General features: G+C 44.5%; 1 protein-coding gene across 1 annotated transcript in view; it reads right to left on the reverse strand.

Annotated features, from left to right (window-relative positions):
- Positions 1–17,421, reverse strand: part of OBSCN (obscurin, cytoskeletal calmodulin and titin-interacting RhoGEF) — a 179,267-nt gene that overhangs the window by 132,028 nt on the left and 29,818 nt on the right. Inside the window, exons 13-23 of the mRNA XM_086467362.1 lie at positions 13,247–13,522; positions 12,280–12,555; positions 10,875–11,150; positions 10,112–10,387; positions 8,596–8,871; positions 7,835–8,110; positions 6,450–6,725; positions 5,385–5,660; positions 4,000–4,266; positions 3,245–3,514; positions 2,739–3,002 (exon numbers count right to left, since the gene is read on the reverse strand). Of these exons, the coding sequence (XP_086323488.1) occupies positions 2,739–3,002; positions 3,245–3,514; positions 4,000–4,266; positions 5,385–5,660; positions 6,450–6,725; positions 7,835–8,110; positions 8,596–8,871; positions 10,112–10,387; positions 10,875–11,150; positions 12,280–12,555; positions 13,247–13,522 (3,009 nt within the window). The remainder of the gene's footprint in view (positions 1–2,738; positions 3,003–3,244; positions 3,515–3,999; positions 4,267–5,384; positions 5,661–6,449; positions 6,726–7,834; positions 8,111–8,595; positions 8,872–10,111; positions 10,388–10,874; positions 11,151–12,279; positions 12,556–13,246; positions 13,523–17,421) is intronic.

The following is a 17,421-nucleotide window of genomic DNA, read 5'->3' on the forward strand; positions in this document are numbered from 1 at the left end:
AGTATTTTGTGTCAAGAGATTTGAAATGTCATACACATGTTCCCAGTATAATTTCTGCTACAATTGACCTATTTATGCTTTTTCCTGCTGAAAGCTTAGAGGTGTGTCAGAGGAAGGATCACCTTACCCATGACTGACTGACTTAGTCTTCCACAAACATCTCCTCTTGGTCACAACTGAAAATAGATATTCAGCCAGACATGTTACTGGTTTGAGCAGCTCAGTTGTTTTTAAGATCTCCTGGCATCTTAAGATCAGGACAGATGCTTATTTTTTGATGAAGCAACTTCTATGCTGGCATAAATCAATGGATTTTTCACCTAGCTATTCCTTATTTACCTCGGTCTGAAAGAAATCTCAGATAAAACAGTGTCAGTCCAGCTTTGTGTTTTTTAAATAAAGGTCCTCTAAAATCAGGCACCTTAACCTAAAGCTGAGCACCAAATAGTAGTAGCTCAATTTGCCAGACCGTGAGCATTTAAAGAACTTCTGCTGACCTCAATGTAAGCTCTAATACATTCTACTGAAAAAAAGCCATTTGCTTAAATGCCAAAAAATGAAGCATAATTTTAGACTTCTACTTTGAGAGTCCTGCTTTTGCTGTAAAGCAGTGTGAGAGCTCCGTGCTGCCTCAGCTGGAGGACTTGGATGCAGAATACATATAGACTAGCGAGATTCTTGTATATGGCCCCTGTCCTGCAGCATCTTATAGCTAAGGCTTGGGTCATCATACGCAAAAAGAATTTCCTGCTACAGTGATCCCACTCCGCTTTTTGATCGTGGTCCCTCTCAGATCACCTTGAGTTTCCATCAGTGCGTGAAACTATCTCAGTTCATCCACAGAGGAGCTGCTTTTTACAGTGACACTAACCGTGAGTGATGAGAATGCAGCTGGGTGCCTGGGAAGCACAAAGCCAAACCCTCTCTCTGTCAGAAGAGGAGGTTCACAAACCAGAGGCAGAGGGACGTTCATGCTTGCATGACTCACCTTGCACAAAACGCTGTTGACAGCTACCAGGACTGCCCAATTACTTCCTATATAAACACTGTTCCATCATTTTTGTTTTTACCACTTGGCTATAGCAACAGTCGGTGCCTAAAAACAAATGTAGCTGAATCTACAACCAACTGCTGAAATACCTTACTGGAAGGAAAAGGAGTATCGCCCCAAGTCTGGAAAAAAAACGCTTTGGGGTGCAACATGTGCGAGAGGATGGAGAAGCGAAGTGCCCTATACTGCACTTCCAACACACTGTGGCTGTAGAATTGCTGTATTTTTTTATCTTCTCTGGATCCAGTTCATCTGATTTAACTGAGAGGACAGTAAATCTGGATCTAGCTCTAAATCAGAATCATAGTCGCTCATGGTGTCTTGAGTACTCAGACACTTCAGAAGTTCTAGTGCATCTAAGACTTTGAACACTCTCTGGTGGTATTTTCTTCCCTCTGTTAGCTACAGAAGGAGCTGAAAGTAATGTGCTAGATTGAGGCTTCATGAATCCAAGACTAATCTACCAGCTGCTAGTCCCTGCTAATGCCTGGGTTTTTTCTAGAGCTGTCCGGTTTGGAAAAAAAGATGAGCAACCGCCAATAGGCGTAGTAACTGCCCTGTATTGGGATGGTAAAGCAGTGGGGTTTCAACAGCTATCAGCCAGGAAGATTTTGAAGATGAAGCTGTCTTAGCAGTGCATGGAAGCAATTTGACAAACCTTGCTCTGTATGAGGCAGTCTGTCACCAGTTTCTGATATCTTTGCTTCCACCAGAAGACCACAAGATAATAAGGCTGGAAAGACTTAGAAAAGTCATCTAGCCCTTCTCTCCCACTCTAGGACATGCTCAGCTCTTTACGTCATCCCAGACAGGTATTTCACTAACCTTTTCTTAAGCCCATGATGGAGGCTCCAAGACGTCTCCAGACAACCTATTCAGTCATCCAACCATTAAAAAACTCCTTTATTGTAAAACTGGATCTTTCTCGTTGCAATTGAAGTCCATTATTTCCTGTCATTTTTTCCACATGGAGAACAGATTGTTCCCTTCCGCTTTATAACAGCCTTTTATGCACTTGAAGTCTTTTATCAAGTCCTTCCTTACTTATTATTTATGACCTAAGCAGCACCAATTGGCGGCAGGGGCTTTACAGACAGAATTAGATAGTCCTTAAGTGCTTAAATCCTGTCTTCATCTGTCCTGGAACAATCACAACAAAAGGATGTAGGAAAAAGGACAGAAGTACAGGCTACAGCTGAGACACTGCTAGCTAACTGGAAAGGCCAGCACCCTCAGATAGAAGATTTGCTCCTGTAGTTTTTTTAACCCTGACTGACTATAAAGAGAATTCTGAAAGAAGTGGTTTGCAGAGAAGAATGAGGGCAATGGATGGCTGAAGAGGGAACGGTTTTCTAAAAGCCATACAAAGTTAAAAACAGAGCGTACCAGAGAGTGAGGAATTTCAGAGGAAAGAGAAGAATCATTTCAGAAGCTGAACAGTCAACAACATGACCGAAAGCTGGTGGGATGAGGTGGAGGCAACAGGAACCAGCCAGACATTCTCTGTTTACTGCCCTTGCTTTCACCTCCTCTCAGTCATTTGACTGGTGGCCAAGCCCATGGTTGTGTCCGTGTGTCCCCATGGCAGGTTGGGGGTGGCAGTGGCCATTATGATAATGGAAGAGACCAGAATCCACCTCCAAATCCTGTCCAGCGTATTTATAGAACTGGAGATCATTCAACTTACTTTCCACGTTGATCTTGGCTTGGGTTTTGTCATCAGGACTCTCACAGCAGTAGAAGCCCCTGTCTGCAAAGGAGATGTCCTTAACCACCAAGGTGTGCTTTGTTCCCTCAGCTTTAATCTCTACTTTTTCACTGGGTTTTAACACGATGCTGTTCCTCATCCACTTCACTTCTGCAGGCTTGGTCAGCTCTACCTCCAAGGTCACTGTGTCCCTCTCTTCAACTGTTCTGGGCTCCAGTTTCTTCTTGAAGGAGATTGAAGCCTCTGCCAAAGGAGAAGAAATACTAGTAAGAATGTACAGGATATAAAAACACAGGCTTTCAGAAAAAAAATTAAACTGTGGCTCATGTGTCTCCAGTCCAAATGACCCCAAATCATCCATATTTAATGAGATGAAAGCAGAATTTCCCTACTGCTGACATAATCAGTCAGAGGGAAGGCCACATAAAAGAGCACAGGTCACAGCATCAGTGACAGCCGGTCAGAGGGGGATTATCTCCTTCTACCTCGGACTCTGAGATTGGCTCTGCTTTCTACACCCTCAGCATTGGCGGAGATTTCAGCTGCATCTTCCAGCGTCAGATCAGTGATGGTGAGGCTGTGGTTCGTGTCCTTCTGCGAGATCACATACTTCTTGCTGGCTTCAATCTTGACGCCATTCCTGAGCCAAGTGACCACAGCATCACTGGGAGAGACGGTGCACTTGAACACAGCCTCTTTTCCTTCCTCAGAGACCACGCTGGTGAGGCTTGTAATGAATTTCACCACTCTGGGAGCTGATGGATAGGAACAGAACATTCAGGAGCTTGTCTTTGAGACATGGCATAAGCACCTTCAAAGAGCCAAAAGCTTCGATGATTTTATCAGAAGCATCAATTTTTATTACTCACAGTAAGTGATCACAATAATGGGTCATCACGTTTCCCACGTCTAAGTTTTGTGTATAAAGATGCCAGAAAAAAGAGTCAAACAAAGAGGGGGAAAAAAAATCCCATCTTAGATTTGGGCTATTTAATTCCAGTCTCAAATGCAATAGGAATTTGCCCAGATATTAAAAGACCTGAGCTAAACAGCTCTCAAAATCATTATGTTCTTCACAAATAGGGGTTCACTGGCGCTGAGAAAGGAAGTGGAGGAGTTTTTTATATTGCTGTCAACGCAAGAGACAGCAAAAACAAATGAACAAACTCAGCTTTGCAGAATTGTAACAGCTGAGGGCAAACCCCAGGATGCCTCCACACTGTCACCGTTAGAGACATACCTTTGGGGATGATGGTGATGGTGCTCTTGTCATCTCTGGACTCGCAGGAGTACTCTCCCTCATCCTCAGCCCGGATCCCTGTTATTGTCAGGGTTCGTTTGACCCCTTCTTCGTGAATCTGGAAACGCTTGCTGGGCTTGATCTCAACTCCATTCCTGCGCCACACCACCTTCCCTCTGGCGTGGCTCACGTCACAGGTCAAAGAGACGCTGCCTCCAATCTCAGCATTAACAGCTTCAAGTTTTTTGGCAAACTTCACTGGGATTTCTGAGATCCAGAAGAAGGAAAAATGATAAGAAAGGAAAAGATAAGAAACTTGTTGTAAGAAACTGGTTTTGGCCAACTTAATTAAATAAGTAAATAAATAAATAGGTCAACCACAGAACATATTTGGGAATCAGGGTAGACAGAAACAAGACAGGTGGAAATTTAGGGAGATTCCTTTGACATGGAATTCTTTCTGTAAAGCAAGAACAGTGTCTTAAAACACGATTGGATATCGCCTTCCTTTCTTTCTAATCTTTTACCTGATGAGACCATGTGGTGTTTTTACATTAGAGCCTGATTTGTCTAAGTGTAAAAATCTGTATGGATGCATAAGCCCCAGCCAGCTTTCTCTCTGCAGTCACTGGAGACAGAGACAATGGAGACAGAGAAATCCAGGGTGTGATTTCTCTCATCCTGAAGGAGATATTTCGAGAGACTGGATGTATCATGACCTATTAGCAACCACTCCTCTGCAGTGACTCCAAAGGGAGTTGAGGGAGTGCATCTCAGCTGCAGACACCTCCAGCGTGAGTGTCCGAAGAGAAAGGAGCAGGCCTTTGCTCTGGGACATCACCCCTCTCTTCTCCATCCACGGACCAGCTGTGCTTCATCCTTCTTGCCAGTTTATAGCCTTGGCTTTGACTAGGAAACAGCATCTCAGTGCACCATCCCACCAACGGAGGAGGGTACAATGCAGGTCCTGTTTCCCTGTGTGACTAACTCACAAATCTTCTCCTCACACAATACCCCTCTACACCCTCATCAGCTTGGTCATGCTGGTGAGCAGACTCGGGAAGAGATAAGGCTCTGTCATGCCCTAGCTACTGGTGTTAGGAGAAGACAGGAATGGCATGATGAGAGTAGGGAGCAGACACCAAGAGGAGCACCATCGGAGGCTTCCTTGCTCCCCTGAGTGGCCAGCAAAGGACAAAATCTGGCTTTTTGGAAGCAGGAGAACTTTGCTGGCCCGTGGTGGGGCAGCCACAGCAGCTCCAACAGCAATTGAAGCCCTGACGTTGGAACAGTTTTAGAAAGAGTTCGGACTTCGCTTCCATCCTACCATGGCAGAAGGATAGCTGTTGTGCTGGGACAAGACCTGTGCACTGCTCTCTGCTCACCTTTCACCTGCACTTTGAATTCCTGCTTGTCGCTCTTTGTCTGGCAAGTGTACACAGCAGTGTCTGTGCTCTCAGCCAGGTTCACCGTCAGGGTCCTGGACGCCCCCTCACTCTTGATCTCGTATTTCTTGCTCGCCTTGATTTCTGTTCCATCCTTGAACCACTTTACTGCAGCAGTTTCAGGCGTTACTGAAGTAGCCAGGGTGATGCTTTCATGTTCTTGAACAATGAGAGGTTCTTTCTGGACAACTTTCTTTTCAAATTTAGCCTCTGGTTCTAGGAAAGACATTAAAATACAAAAACTACTAACTTAAATCTCAAATCCTTAACACAGCAATTTTCTATTACTCTCCTTTCATGACTCACAACACCAGCTCATCCATAATCTGTAATAACCCAGGGAACATGGCTGAGTATTTGCAGCTGGTGTTATCTTTTGCTGAGGGGGAAGAAAGAAAGTGATCTGTCAGGCAACCCAGAGCTTCTGCTTAGAAAAGAAACAAAGGAAAGGAAATGCAAATATACATTTTATCTGCTGCCCACAAAAAGCTTGTTTCTTAGAAACCAAATGACCTGCATAATTATTTCCTCTCCTGTTTTTAGGATTTTAGACCTAATTAAGAAGAAATACTAATATGCAAAATCTGAATTTATGGCCTATTTTCTTTTCTGCTAGTTCTGTTCCTTTTCTCCTGGCTTCTTCCTTATCTTGTACAATGCTTTGTCACAAAACTGGGCAGTTTTGGAGCACACACACCAGCAGACCAGCTTCTCTTAGTCACCTTTCTCCATAGCTCTGTTTCTGCTCTTCAGAACTTCCCACTGCTACTTTCACCTCCCCACCGCTTAAAAAGGTTGGGTGATGGGGGGTGTGAAGGAAACACTAAGCAAAAAAACCACGTGGCTTTTCCATAGCCAAAAAAAAGTTCTTCAGCCAGATTTCCCACCTCCACACTGCTAGATTAAAAAGCTCCAGGGAAAATAGTGGTTGCACCATGGGCACTGGGTGGGGAATACCCAGTTTTCCTCTAAGCCATACAGAATGATGCTTAGCTGAGTCCTCACCAGTTGGCTGCAACTTGAAGGTCAGTTTCTGGCCTGCAGCCTCACAGATATATTCTCCAGCGTCTTTCTTCTCCAGCTGCTCTATAACCAGGCGCCGGGTTTTGCCCACAGTTTCTATTTTGAATTTTCTAGAGGAAACAAGCAGTTTTCCGTCCTTGTACCATTTCACTTCGGTTGCATCCTGTGCTACCTCACAGCTGAGGGTGGCACTTTCTGTCAGGACAGCCTTCACCTCCTTCTGGACCTTTTCCTGGTTTATAAATGCAGGTTTTGGCTCTGAATGCAGAAAGGAAAGAAAACAGTGATTGAGGGATTAAAATGAGATCAGTCTTACAGATTTCTGTGCGAATGTTTGGAAAATATTTAGGTTGCCACTTGCCAAAACCAATTGCCTTCACTGAGCTATATCTACCCCTTCTGAATTGCCATGTGAAAACTAGGGAAGCAAGAGCCTAGGAATGGAGAGGACAAAGAGGGTCCTTGACATCAATCCTATGGTTGCAAGCCTCCATGCAAAAAACATTTAATTCAAACATTCCCAAAAAGATCTTGTCCTGCATATCACCAAAATCTCACATATCCCTTTTACTTAAGACCTACAGTGAAATGTCAAGGACACAAATATAGCAGTATGGGCTTCTGGAACAGACCCTTCATGGTCTTTTCCACTGTCACAAACGTGACTGTGAAAGGTACAAAGGAAATGTGATCTCCCTACAGAGCTCAGGTAAGTCAGGATCATGGCTGGCATGGTACCCAAGATGTTTGCATCATCAACACTTTCTTTAGCATCACATGCTTAAAGCTGCTCGGGCACCTCATGAACCCTGTTCCACAAGAACAATTGCCATGAATCTTTCATGACAAAGGGACATTGAGCAGCTGGCAGAAGCAGTAATGCATCTCAGAACTCAGCACAAATTCAGAAAAAGGGATGAGTTTTCAACCCATCTCGGTAAGTGTCGCTGCTGAAATTGCAACTGATAAAGCCTATTTCAGCCTCTGAGTTTTCAGAAATGGGATGAGAAATCTAACAAGAAGTGAATTTTTGAATGGCTCTTTCCTTTTGAGAGGTTCACTGCACAAGAATCAATCTTTGGGAACCAAGACATAGGAGAGATCTGAATAATATGTTGATTATTACTTCTATTATATTTATATCTGTAATTATTATATAGACAGATAAAGAATGAGATAGGCCTTTGTGCCATGCTAGAGCCAAATATTCCAATTTCTACAAGCCAAGGCAATCACGTAGAGAAAAATCAGGTGAACCCTACAGGGTGCAACAAAGCCCAGACTATTGCAACTAAGGCACTGTGTCATAGTTATCACAAGTATTACTTTATTGTCCTCTGCTGTAATTCAGACAAGATATGTCCTACCTGTGACGTCAATCTTGAAGGTCAGTTTCTGGCCAGCAGCCTCGCAGGTGTACTCCCCAGCATCCTTCTTCTCCACCTGACCCACCACCAGACGACGCGATTTGCCCTCCGACTCCACCTTGAACTTCTTGCTCGAGGTGATCAGTTTCCCCTCCTTGTACCATTTCACGTCGGTCTTGTCCTGGGCCACCTCGCAGCTCAGGGTGGCATTTTCTGTTAGTGCAGCTTTCACCTCTTTCTTCACTTTGTCCTTGTTGGTAAACACAACTTCTGGCTCTGAAAAGAGAGAGAAATTCAGAAGGTCTCCAAGATACGAAGTTGCGTGATCCTTTTATCATGGCTTACAGGGAACACTGGAAACCAAGGCTCTGACTTGACAATGCCTGTCTAAAACTACTGGTAGAACATTCAAACTGCTTTGTGGTGAGTTTTTGTGTTTCGTTTTGTCATTTGAGTGCAGACATTGGGCAGACACCCGACCACCCTTCACCATGCCCTGCTCTGAAAGGCACCAAGAATCAACTGCGTTGCAGAGTTGTTCTGGTTGTACCAGCATGTTGGGATGGAGATGTGCAATCAGGAGTTCCCTTTTGACAGCCCTGTTCCTGCAGAGATGGGTAGCTCCCAAAGATGTTCAAGGATGGAACTCCCTGTCTTAAGGATTTTATCTTGCTTCACATAGAAGATAAGTAATAATCACAATATTAGTTTTTCTAAGTATTCCAGAAACATGTAGCTTGGGCAAAAGAATCCTCTGTCACCTGTGACGACAATCTTGAAGGTCAGTTTCTGGCCAGCAGCCTCGCAGGTGTACTCCCCAGCATCCTTCTTCTCCACCTGACCCACCACCAGACGACGCGATTTGCCCTCTGACTCCACCTTGAACTTCTTGCTCAAGGTGATCAGTTTCCCCTCCTTGTACCATTTCACGTCGGTCTTGTCCTGGGTCACCTCGCAGCTCAGGGTGGCATTTTCTGATAGTGCAGCTTTCACCTCTTTCTGCACCTTCTCCTTGTTGGTAAACACAACTTCTGGCTCTGAAAATAGAAAGAGAAATTCAGAAGGTCTCCAAGATACGAGGTTGCATGATCCTTTTATCATGGCTTACAGGTAACACTGGAAGACAAGCTTCTGACCTGACAACGGACAACTAAAGCTATTAGAACACACAAACTGTTTTGTGGTGATTTTTTTTTGTGGTTTGTTTTGGTATGTTTTTTCTTGCTTTTAAAGGCATTGTTGCTTTGTCACAAACCACACAAAGATTAGTATATTCATGGCAGCAAGCTAGGACATCACCTGGATCATTTATAAGAGCAGTGCATGGCAGGCCCCAGTCAAGGCAAGGTTCATTTTAGTTAAAGTTGAGTGCAAACTCATGAATTCTCACTGGGAGGAACTGTCCCTTACTGTGTCACCGCCCCATATCGTTGATTCCTTTTGACCTCAATAGCTGTGTCTGCTGCTGTTATTGTCCTATTGGCAATAGGCAAATTTCTTCAGTGCAAAGGGTGCTAAGACCAGGATTTACATGTTTAGGACTGGTATTTCTTCCCACGCCACCTTGAGAAAAGCCAAGCCTACCTCACATCTTACATCCAAATGGTGAAATCCTCCTATTCTCCAGTAGACACGTTAGTCAGCCCACTTGCAAGAGGATCGGGAGGCAGGCAGTGAGTTGGAAAGCCTAATCCATTCTCCTACTCTACAGCCCCAGTAGGACAATGCATCTGAAATGGGTCTCCATGACACACCTTCTTTCCCTAGTTTCCATTTACCTGATGCCGTAGTAACCTTAACATATATCAAGCCTTACTGTCATATTCAACCCCCAGGGTGAAATGAGCCCTTCCAAGAGAAAGAAAAAGAGTGCAGACATCAGGCAGACACCTTGCCACTGTCCACCATGACCCTGCTCCAAAATGCACTGAGAATCAGCTGCATTGCAGAGTTCTTCTGGTTGTACCAACATGTTGGGATGGAGATGTGCAATCAGCAATTTCCTCTTCAGGGCCCTGTTCCTACAGAGGTGGGTAGCTCCAAAGTTTTTCAAGGATGGAGCTCCCTGTCTTAAGGATTTTATAAAGTTTTACATAGAAGATACAAAGAGAATTGTATTTGTAACTCTTCATTACCCACTTCTCAACCAGAGCCAGGCCATCTCAATTATATTCTCCAAAAAAAAAAAAAGATAACAGGAAAAACACTTATGAAACAATATTAATATTTCAAAATATTCTAGAGATAGGAAAGATGGGAGAAAGAATCTTCTTTCACCTGTGACGACAATCTTGAAGGTCAGTTTCTGGCCAGCAGCCTCGCAGGTGTACTCCCCAGCATCCTTCTTCTCCACCTGACCCACCACCAGACGACGCGATTTGCCCTCCGACTCCACCTTGAACTTCTTGCTCGTGGTGATCAGTTTCCCCTCCTTGTACCATTTCACGTCCGTTTTGTCCTGGGCCACCTCGCAGCTCAGGGTGGCATTTTCTGATAGTGCAGCTTTCACCTCTTTCTGCACCTTCTCCTTGTTGGTAAACACAACTTCTGGCTCTGAAAAGAGAGAGAGAAATTCAGAAGGTCTCCAAGATACGAAGTTGCGTGATCCTTTTGTCATGGCTTACAGGGAACACTGGAAACCAAGGCTCTGACTTGACAATGCCTGCCTAAAACTACTGGTAGAACATTCAAACTGCTTTGTGGTGAGTTTTTGTGTTTTGTTCTGTCTTCTGAGTGCAGACATTGGGCAGACACCCGACCACCCTTCACCGTGCCCTGCTCTGAAAAGCACCAAGAATCAGCTGCTTTGCAGAGTTGTTCTGGCTGTGCCAGCATGTTGGGATGGAGATGTGCAATCAGGACTTCCCTTTTGACAGCCCTGTTCCTGCAGAGATGGGTAGCTCCCAAAGTTCTTCAAGGATGGAGCTCCCTGTCTTAAGGATTTTATCCTGCTTCACATAGAAGATAAGTAATAATCATAATCTTAGTTTTTCTAAATATTCCAGAAATAGGAATGTTGGGAAAAAGAATCCTCTGTCACCTGTGACATCAATCTTGAAGGTCAGTTTCTGGCCAGCAGCCTCGCAGGTGTACTCCCCAGCATCTTTCTTCTCCACCTGACCCACCACCAGACGACGCGATTTGCCCTCCGACTCCACCTTGAACTTCTTGCTCGAGGTGATCAGTTTCCCCTCCTTGTACCATTTCACGTCGGTCTTCTCCTGGGCCACCTCGCAGCTCAGGGTGGCATTTTCTGATAGTGCAGCTTTCACCTCTTTCTGCACCTTCTCCTTGTTGATGAAAGCATCTTCTGCCTCTGGAATTAAGGGTACAGAGGCAGATTTATGAAATTAATCTTTCACACACACACCCTGTCCCAAATGCACATATCAGTCTTTGGATTTTGGTTCTGAAATGGATTTCCAATTCACATTCCCCACCAACACCATCAGCTGAATTGTTAACATCTGAATTACATCATGTGCTGGTGAAGGACTCCTTTACTGGTAGTCCAAGACAGTTTATGTGGCCCCAAAGCTGCTTTCTTTTCCACCACTATTATTCTCCTGAATCTGCACATAAGAAGTTCACATTTCCCAGTGTCCAGCAGCACACCAGTGGATGCAATCTCTGAGCAGTCTGTTTGCTGTAAGAGGACAAGCATTAAATTGCCTAATCAACCCAAGAGCTGCAATTTGCTTTGCCAGCAAAAGCAAAGCTAGTCTTGGGAAATAAACTTTGTGAGCCTATTCAGTGCCTATATCTTTACTTCCCAAATGTTCTAAAGGTGCATCACCCCAGAACTATTTTTCTCTAATGGATGAAAATTATCCAGCTCCCATGGTATTTGCTCTAGCACCGCACCAGTTCAGAATCAAAAAGCAATCTAATATATGCACTCCTCAATTTGCTTTAAACTCATCAAGATCCAACTAAGGGATATCGAGGTTAAAACATGTCCTTGCTAATATGGTGAAAAGACCTCTTTTCTGCAGGTACTGCTTCTGAGAACAGTTCTAGTACTTCTTTTGAGTTGACAGAGGCCATAATAAAAAGATTTCCTCCTTAATAAAGAGATACTTTATTTCAGGGAGGAGCATTCACAGTAGAACACATGTGTTCAGAAGATTTGCTGTGTCCTTTTTATTTCTCCTGCAGTTATTAAAGTCTCATTTTGCTATCAGTCCATCTTCACCAGATTCCCAGGGAAATTCCCCAATGATCTTCTCTCTGCCCTGGGCCTGGGCTACAGAAATCCACCACATTCTTAGTTTTCAAAGAAGGGAGACAGATCTAGTAGTGTGAACACAACTGCATGAGTAGACCAGTGAAATGTAAATACTGGCTCCATCACTGCCTGCTGAGATGGAATTTGCCAAGCCACGTAACTTCTCTCTCCTTCAGTTTTTCAGGACGTAACAGAGGGATGCAGCAAACTCACTCACCTGTGACGTCAAGCTTGAAGGTCAGTTTCTGGCCAGCAGCCTCGCAGGTGTACTCCCCAGCATCCTTCTTCTCCACCTGACCCACCACCAGACGACGCGATTTGCCCTCTGACTCCACCTTGAACTTCTTGCTCGAGGTGATCAGTTTCCCCTCCTTGTACCATTTCACGTCGGTCTTGTCCTGGGCCACCTCGCAGCTCAGGGTGGCATTTTCTGATAGTGCAGCTTTCATCTCTTTCTTCACTTTGTCCTTGTTGATGAAAGCATCCTCTGCTTCTGTGGGGTGGCAGAAGCAATTTTAAAAAATCACATGTACATTCACACTTTGCAAAGTGTTCAAACCCAAATGAACAACATGACAAATTCCCACAGCTCTGTCATTTAGGAATGGTCCCACCCGTGGCTAATATACAGTGAGACAGGACATGGTCCTCGGTACAGCTCGAGGACAACACATCAGCCATTTCTGAGTAAAATGTTCTCGTGTCTCAGGAGTTAAGGTTCTTCTGATCCTCATGGATCAACAAGAAATCTGGCTTTTTGTTCCTTAATGTAATGCATATATAAGAACTCAATCTCATCCACCATTGGGACTCCAGTGTAAGCCTTACACACTCTAGGTACTTCTTGAGCATGATTCCAGACCCGTTTTCCTAAACATCTGGGAGCTGATCTTACCTTTATACCTATAAATCACAGCAGCATACATAAATTTGTCTATTTTGTCTTTACTGGGAACTCAGGAAACAACAAGGACTGCTGAGTGGGATTCATCTCACAGATGAAGACAACTAGCTACAGGCATCTGTGTGACAGTGGTTGCTCGCAAGCTGGTTTTCTGATCAACCTCACTCCTCAGCGAAGAGCTTGGCTACACAGACCCTGCAGCCTAGAGAGTGATTCCTTTTGCTCTGTAGTAAGGGGAACTCATGGACCTTTCTGGGATGAGGACGAACATATCTCCTACCTGTGACAACAATCTTGAAGGTCAGTTTCTGGCCAGCAGCCTCGCAGGTGTACTCCCCAGCATCCTTCTTCTCCACCTGACCCACCACCAGACGACGCGATTTGCCCTCCGACTCCACCTTGAACTTCTTGCTCGAGGTGATCAGTCTCCCCTCCTTGTACCATTTCACATCGGTCTTCTCCTGGGCCACCTCGCAGCTCAGGGTGGCATTTTCTGATAGTGCAGCTTTCACTTCTTTCTGCACCTTCTCCTTGTTGACGAAAGCATCTTCTGCCTCTGAAGTAGGAAAACATTAGGGAAAAAATATGTAAGATATAAATAGCTTTCAACTAGAAGGTATTACATGTATTTTCTGTAGGTCATCTACAGGATCATTTCTGGTAGGTAATATTACTTTGCAGTTCTTTTTATCTCATAGAACAATGCACCCTCAAGATATTGTCCATATAATTACCATACCTCTCTGACTACTCCTCACGAATATCTCGATTGCCTCATTTTCAAATTTCTTATAACGAAGACAAAGATAAATTTCCTACTTTGTGTCTTTATGATATTTCTACACACCACATTTGGAATTAGCCAAATACATCACCATTATGCGTTGCCATCTTTATTATCACATTATTTATGAGCGTTACCAACATCTCGGTATTGTCGGTTAAGACTGGGTGTTGTTCAGAAAATATCTTGTAACCCAATCCCACAGAAATTACAAAGATAGAGTTTTCTATATGGAAAAGTACTTGGCCTGCATCATACAGAAAACTGGCCTGTACAATTTGAAGTATACTTTTCATTCCTCAGAAATCTCTGATTTTTCAGAAAACTGGCCATAGGGTATCTTCTCGTAACACAAGCAAGAAGGATGAAGTGTTTAAAGTCGCTTTCTTCCACAGTACCACTTAGAACTTCCATCTCTAGAAGTGGAGTTGGCATTAAAAGGGTATCTCGTGTAACTAGCAGTTAGTTAGACATATGCATTGAAAAGATTCTGTCATAACCTTGCTAAGTAGGACTGGCTGATAAATTGCATCTTTTACTGATTGCTTTAATGATTGTTTTATCTGCTTCTCCTTTTACCAACAACTGGCCTGGTCACTGTTAGCTTCCATATTAGTGTACATTTGAGATGCGGGAGGACAAATAGACCCTAAATAAAGGGGCTTCCATTTTTTTTCTACCGATTTACCTTAAGAAATAGCTGCACAAGAAGCGTAAAATATTTCTGGTATTCCTACACGATGGACGTTACATAGCAACAGCCGCCCAGCGTTCAGCACAGCTGCCTTTGTCTATCTGGGTCCCAGCTATGCACTTGGGAGTTGAAGCCCATGATTTTGCTGCTACAGAAGCAGAGGCTCCAAAGATAAACTCCGGACTAGCAAGTGTACGGCGCTGCCGCGGCCCTTCGGTTACAGTGCAAGCGTGGAAGATAATTCAGCCAGCCAGCTTCAAGCATCCAGGTTACCCGGCTAAGGGGACCTGGGAGGCTTTTGGCTCTCTGTGGCAGCCATGACGAACCCCCTCCATAACCTGTGCTACTGCCTTCCTCCCCCCAGTCACTCTCTGCAGCCTCCTATGGTCATCTTTGCTCCTCCTTGATGACTTTCTGCTCTGCATACCGTCCCTGCCATGTCTGTACTCTGAGCGGCAGCAGCTGACTGGGAGGGTAAGGAGTAGGGGTAAGTTCAGGCGAAATTCCTACGCTGCTGACCACGGCACTCCTTGTAATCCTGGGAGCCACATCATAGGTTTGCCATCAATCTTGCACAGTCCTTGGAAAGAGAGGGGTCCTGCAGGGAGCAAGCTGGAGCAGGAACTCAGCTTATATGCTCTAAAATTTCAGCTCCTCCGTTTGTATTGGCTGCAGAAGGGGTTTAAGGAGGTGTCATTGTCATTAAGGTGTCATTAACAAGGCAGCATACATGGCCTACGCTGGGCAATTCAAATCTCAAAGGCACATGTCAGCCCACTGCAGATTAAGCAGCACTTTGATATTTGAAAGAGCTCAAGCACACACCATGGTTTGCACTCAAAACAGGCTGCAAAAATATAAACATTTCAGCTTCCATCTACAGTTTCTACTGTGAATACGCAGGGTGCACTGAACAAATAGGTTACAAACCAGGCTGTGTAAGTGGGTGCTGTATTTAAAATGACAAGTTAGCAGAGCAGGAATATTCCACATGGGTTACTCACTTGTCCTCTGCATTCTTGCCCTTTAGCATAAAACATTTTTATAAGTGATGGGAAATGTGACCAAATCTTTTAATCAGGTTACAAAGTGATTTACACTAGCCAGTAATTTGCCTCGGAAACATATTTTAAAGTTAAACAAGTATTCAGATGACATTTCCAACCTCAGCTGCCATTGTTTAGGGAAGTTCCACTGAAACTGAAGAAAACTATTTTTCAGGACATGGAGCTTTGACCCATTTCAAATAAGGATTTCACTGTATACCATGATTCTTGAAACAATGAGATTGCAGAATCAGCTCTTTTGGTTACATCTCTAGCTCAGTCCCAAGGGGTGCAGCACCTGGTTCTGTTGATATTAAACCAAAAAGCCATAGCTGCACCGCAATACTCAACGCTGAGCATCTAACCTTCAAGCTGTCCTTAAATAGGAAAGGGTTTCTGCTACCAGTGAAGCCCTGAAGTACAGGAACCCTGAAAAGCTTTCTGACTGCAACGGTAACAGGATAAATTAAGACTCAGAAAGCCACTGTGCTTTGGGATAATCTAGTAAGATGAGGATTTCTGCAGCAAAAAGAGCCGACCACTCAGAGTACTCATAATCCCTCCTGACTTTCACACTAGATCATTTTCCAGTAAGTGATGGACTTGCATGTCATGTTACAGTTGTACACATGAGAAATACAGCAACGGTAGCTAGGCAAGCCCTCTCTGCTTGGGACAGAGGGGGAAAGGTGTTACATTACTCTGTGCAGCCATGAAGTCATCCAGTTTGAAAGAGAACTGAAAACTTTTGGTTTCCAAGGCAGACAGCTAAGAATAGACCTCAACTACAGAAATCCAAGTGGAAAAGCACTAAAATTCTGTGTTTTCTGACTACACCTCTGCAGTAACGTATGAACTGGTTTCAGCAGCTGAGCATGAACTTGGTTTATACCAATGGTCTTTCTACCAGTGCCCATGTTGCATTTTTTCTGAAAGATGCCTCTCAAATCTAGCCTTACTGTAAAATCATCCTTCACTGAAACTGGCAGTTCCCTGAGCCAAAACCATGAGCTACTGAATTCACAAAAAAGAACCCAAGTGCCCCAACTTACACCCTGTGTACCCTGTACAGAGAGGGGACATAGAACAGCTGATGGCTTATAATATATGCTACAGAGAGCAGCAAAGCTTTATCTGCAGCACATTGCACATAGATCATGGAGGGAGCATAGAATCACAGGATGGTTTAGATTGGAAGGGACCTTAAAGACCATCTAATCCAACCCCCCTGCCATGGGCAGGGACACCTTCCACCAGACCAGGTTGCTCCCAGCCCCATCCAACCTGGCCTTGAGCACTGCCAGGGAGGGAGCAGCCACAGCTGCTCTGGGCAACCTGTGCCAGTGCCTCACCACCCTCACAGGGAAGAATTTCTTTCTAATATCTAATCTAAATCTGCCCTCTTTCAGTTTGAAACTGTTACCCCTCCTCCTATCACTCCCCTCCCTGATCAAGAGTCCCTCCCCACCTTTCCTGTAGCCCCCTTTCAGCACTGACAGGCCATTGTAAGATCTCCCTGGAACCTTCTCTTCTTCAGGCTGAACCACCCCTCTTCGTGGCCTCCTCTGGAACTCACTCCAACAGGTCTATGTCCTTCTTATGCTGGCAGCCCCAGAGCTGGGTGCAGTACTCCTGACAGGGTCTCACAAAAGTAGAGTAGAGGGGGAGCATCACCTCCCTCGACCTGCTGGCCATACTTTGCTTGATGCAGCAGGATGGCCCAAAGCAGTGGGAGAGCAGTAAAACTGCAGCCTTTACAAGGGAACAGCACTTGAGCAATGCCCTGCAAGAACTTCAGGTCTCCAGCATGGCTGCCAGCAGGAAAGTGAATAGACTTTCAACACAGATGCTCTTCTACATAGCTGATAAAATGCCAGACCTCTGCCAGCATTATGGTCTCAGTGTGTTTGATGCCATAAGAAAGCAAAGAG

Source organism: Leptosomus discolor, chromosome 6 (assembly GCF_034619465.1).
Source record: "Leptosomus discolor isolate bLepDis1 chromosome 6, bLepDis1.hap2, whole genome shotgun sequence".
Lineage (NCBI taxonomy): Eukaryota > Metazoa > Chordata > Aves > Leptosomiformes > Leptosomidae > Leptosomus > Leptosomus discolor.